We start from the raw sequence: 4,670 nt of genomic DNA, 5'->3' as shown, positions 1-4,670 counted from the left end.
TAAAAGATGCTAATTTTTCAGACTATCAACACTAAGGTTGCAAGCTGGGAGAATCATTAGCATGGTGGGTGAAATGCTTAGCAGCATTTCATCTGCCTTCACGTTCATCATCATCATCGTTTAACATCTGCTTTCCATGCTAGCATGGGTTGGACGATTTGACTGAGGACTGGCAAGCCAGAAGGCTGCACTAGGCTCCAATCTGATCTGGCAGAGTTTCTACAGTTAGATGCCCTTCCTAACGCTAACCACTCCGAGAGTGTAGTGGGTGCTTTTATGTGCCACCGGTACGAGGGCTCTGAGTTCAAATTCTGCCAAAGTCAACTTTGCTTGTCATCTTTTTGGGGTCAATGAAATAACTTACCAGCTGAGCACTGGTGAGGTCGATGTAATTGTTGTGTGCCAAAATGTGAAACCAATATTTGTGTCTTCACTAAATTTTTATAGGTTTGATCTCTGACATTCATTGGCAGCTTGCTCTTAGAGAAACTTTATTTCTGAGCTAGGGGATATGGTAGTGGAAGAGAAATAATGTGGTGACTCAGGAAGCTGATCAATATAGAATGTGGGAGGAGAGGGCAGTATTAAGAATGAAAGATGGAAATGATTCTACCTCTAAATATCTCTTACTCATCGTTCAATACCCTTGCCCCACACTCTAACAGCCTACCCAACCAAACACCATCGCTCTTCTCTTTTTTTCTCTTATTCTTTTTCCTGCCAACTATATTATTATTCTCTTTGACTCTTTTACTTGTTTCAGTCATTTGACTGCGGCCATGCTGGAGCACCGCCTTTAGTTGAGCAAATCGACCCCAGGACTTTTTCTTTGTAAGCCTAGTCCTTATTCTATCAGTCTCTTTTGCCGAACCGCTAAGTTACGGGGACGTAAACACACCAGCATCAGTTGTCAAGCGATGTTGTGGGGGACAAACACAGACACACAACAAACATACATATATACGACGGGCTTCTTTCAGTTTCCATCTACCAAATCCACTCACAAGGCTGTGGTCGGCCCGAGGCTGTAGTAGAAGACACTTGCCCAAGATGCCACGCAGTGGGAATGAACCCGGAACCATGTGGTTGGTAAGCAAGCTACTTACCACACAGCCACTCCTGCGCCTATTACTATTCTGCTGTTCTCCACCTCACCCTTTTCTGCACTATCAGTCATTTCCCCTCCACTTCCTCCTTTCAACCCAACTGTATCGTTGGTTACAGCTGCTACCCTCTTCATCATCCCTCAACATTTGTTCTTCATTATATTCACCCCAACCTAATCCCTCTCACTTGCCCATATACTCATGCAACCTCTGCCCATCCACACCACCTGTTTTCAAGTCCCTACTCACTTCTCACTGCATATTTTGAGAGCCCACCTTGATATCTCATCACCAGTACTTTTACCATTTTCCAGCTTCGTCCATGCAATTCTCACCCATTCTTCTATGTGAGTGGCCATGTAGCTCCTCTACACCAAGAAACCGCTTCCGTTCTGGTCCCTTCTCTTTCACTTTAATCCCTCATCCCACAACTTAAAGTCAAGATCATAGTCTTGCAGACTGCATGGCAACCTCACAAGTGCAGACGACACCAAAATAGCAGCAACTACACTCTGTAAATTGGTTGGCATTAGGAAGGGCATCTAGCTGTAGACACCATGGCAAAGTAGACTGGTGCCTGATGCAGACTTCAGATCCACTGCATCCCATCAAACTGTCTAAACCAGGCCTGACCAACTCAAATTACATTGCAGGCCACTTTAATCACAAAGGTTTTTGAGGGCCGCTTATATACTTTATGCACTAATAGTCAAATAAATTACAGAATCAAGAATTTTTCATACTTTTTGTTTCTTTAAAATTCTAGGTTATTGCTTTATTGCCACTAATAAATTTTTAATTTATTTTGAAACAAATGTTTTACACAAACAATTTTATTTTGAACACAATACTTCAAGAAAGTATCAAGCAGGCTGCATGCAGTCCGCAGGCCTCAGGTTGGCCAGCCCTGGTCTAAACCATGCTAGCATGGAACATGAATGTTAAATGACACTGATGTCAGAGATAATAATGCTATTTTGTATTAAATCACTGATATATGTAGCTGTGTTAGTAGTCTTATTCTTGAATGTATGCACAGTTAAGGACTGGATTCAAATCTAGTGTAAATGAAAGTTTTGTAAAAACCAATTTTTCATCACCAAAGACACAGTTAGTTGAGAGGAAAAAATTATCTTAACAACTTATCTCAGACATATAATTATGAGAATAGTGTCAAATATAAAACTTTACAGGAATTAAAATGTTCTGTATACTTATAAGGCAAACATGTCTACAAAATTAGTTAGAAAACGAGAATATATATCTGTTAAATTAATGTAGCAACAATTTTAAATTTTTGTCAAATGATTTCTTTCTCAGACTGATGAAAACCAACACATTACTAAATGACATTTCTAATAAGATATCAAAAAAAATTTTCCTAATTCTAAATTATATTTTTAGAAGGGATTCCACAAATGTATAGGAGAAAAAAAACTAGGGAAGAATAGACTGAATGCATACCACTAGCATAGGCCTTTAAAAGATGTGTATTTCGAATGCCAACAGAATTGTTTATGTTCAAGTCACAGTCAACATTGCTGAAAAAAAAGGTAAGAGTACAAAAAATTACTTTTAGATATGTTGCTATCAAATCAAACTTTTAAATTTAGGAAAAAAACAAAACAAAAAAAACTCTCAAAAACATACATTTTTTTTTATTTCATGTTTTTTTTCTTTCTTAAACATTTGTTCTATGAGTATAAATTTTGGTTGTAGCAACCATCAAATATTCCTGAATCATTCAGTCTTTGTACTAAATATTTTTTCCAGTTGTCGTTCTTCAGAAAAGCATCGCTATAGATCTCTCCTATACATATTTACTTCATCCACTGATTGGAAACATTACAAGTTGAACATAAACTCATTTTTTATCATACAACCTCCCATATACACATACATATGAATACTAATGATATGCACACACATAAAAATATCTACCTATTCACTCTCTCTCTCATACACACAGGTAATTGCAGGAATTACACAGGAATTTATCATTCGTAGTTTTATATAGTAGACACTACAACCCACCAGATAAAGAGAACAAGATGACTTATCGCCCCAGAGTTACATGAGTGTGATTGGGAAAAGACAGTTGCTTTAAATAGAAATAAACAGATATTTTATACTTAGTAATAAATTGATGCAGACTTATGTCTTTTACATGAAAACAGGTTAATTCTTTTGATACAACCTGCCTAATTCTGCCCCCAGTTCTATGATACAAGCTTCTTATTTTAAAGTCATCGAAAAACCTTCCATCACAATTCCAACTGCCCAAAATAACAGCTTAATAATGACTAAATTACTAATAAATCCTTTATTATTTTCAAAGTTAATTGAAACAAAGATATATCAACAGAAATATAGTAAGAAATGGATCAAAGAATTTTACCCATTAATAAATAACAAAAAAAAAAAAAAACTCAAATGTTCTTACCTAATATCATCCCAGAATTTGAGTATTGGAACTTTGGCTTTGATTACCTGTGAGGATGTTATGAATGCTGGGAGTTGGGGGGAAAAAAAAAAGGTACATCAATAAATTGAGAAATTGCTTTCAAAACATTCTTCGAAAATGTATTATAGATTTATTTTATTAGTAGTTTTTGAGAAAAGAATTGTGATTCAGTTTGGAAGAGACAAAGAAGAAAACTAAACTAATTTAAAAGGGATTGCAAACCCAAATAGGTAACTACTTACAGCATTTTCTAAAACTTTTATGTACAAGTTTCAATATTTCTGTAGCTTCGCACTTTTGGTCAATCTGAAAAATTAAAACAAGCTTGCTAATCCACAGTTGTAAATATGTCAATAATAATTCTTTTACTCTTCAAGGATTCACAACAAATTTATGTAAATCCCTCTTTATCCAATTTCTTGTATCTTGATAGTATACCCCAACATCTTATCTCCACAATCCTCTCCTGCTGGGGTAGCCATGTATCCCCTGTACAGCAAGATATCTGTTCCTGCCCCTCTATCATACTTTAGCTTCTCAATACATGCCACAAAGCTGACTTCTTTAATACTGCACCCACACTATGTCAAGGAGTTTGGTTTTGCGAGTTACTTGGTGACCTTGCTAGTATCAGTACCATAAGCACCTGGTACACTTTGTAATGTGGTTGGCATTATAAAGGACATCTAGCTATTGAAATAATGCCAAAGTGGAACACAATGCAGTCCTCTTGCTTATCAGATCCTGCCAGAACATCCAATCCAAATCCAGCATAGAAAATGGACATTAAAAGATGTTGTTGTCGTTGTTGGCACTCCGTCGCTTATGACAACGAGGGTTCCAGTTGATCCGATCAACGGAACAGCCTGCTCGTGAAATTAACGTGCAAGTGGCTGAGCACTCCACAGACACGTGTACCCTTAACGTAGTTCTCGGGGATATTCAGCGTGACACAGTGTGACATGGCTGATCCTTTGAATTACAGGCACAACAGAAACAGGAAGTAAGAGTGAGAGAAAGTTGTGGTGGAAGAGTACAGCAGGGTTCACCACCATCCCCTGCCGGAGCCTCGTGGAGCTTTAGGTGTTTTCACTCAATAA

General features: G+C 37.3%; 1 protein-coding gene across 1 annotated transcript in view; it reads right to left on the bottom strand.

The window, feature by feature from the left end:
* The window catches only part of LOC106876711 (poly(A) RNA polymerase GLD2), a 30,827-nt gene that overhangs the window by 8,337 nt on the left and 17,820 nt on the right, over positions 1-4,670 (bottom strand). Inside the window, exons 6-9 of the mRNA XM_014925420.2 lie at positions 3,813-3,876; positions 3,550-3,616; positions 2,523-2,647; positions 1,753-1,808 (exon numbers count right to left, since the gene is read on the bottom strand). Coding sequence (XP_014780906.1) covers positions 1,753-1,808; positions 2,523-2,647; positions 3,550-3,616; positions 3,813-3,876 — 312 coding nt within the window. The remainder of the gene's footprint in view (positions 1-1,752; positions 1,809-2,522; positions 2,648-3,549; positions 3,617-3,812; positions 3,877-4,670) is intronic.

This window comes from Octopus bimaculoides, chromosome 4 (genome assembly GCF_001194135.2).
Source record: "Octopus bimaculoides isolate UCB-OBI-ISO-001 chromosome 4, ASM119413v2, whole genome shotgun sequence".
NCBI lineage: Eukaryota > Metazoa > Mollusca > Cephalopoda > Octopoda > Octopodidae > Octopus > Octopus bimaculoides.
Note: the sequence above shows the minus strand (reverse complement) of the source record. Positions and strands in the feature narration are given on the sequence as shown.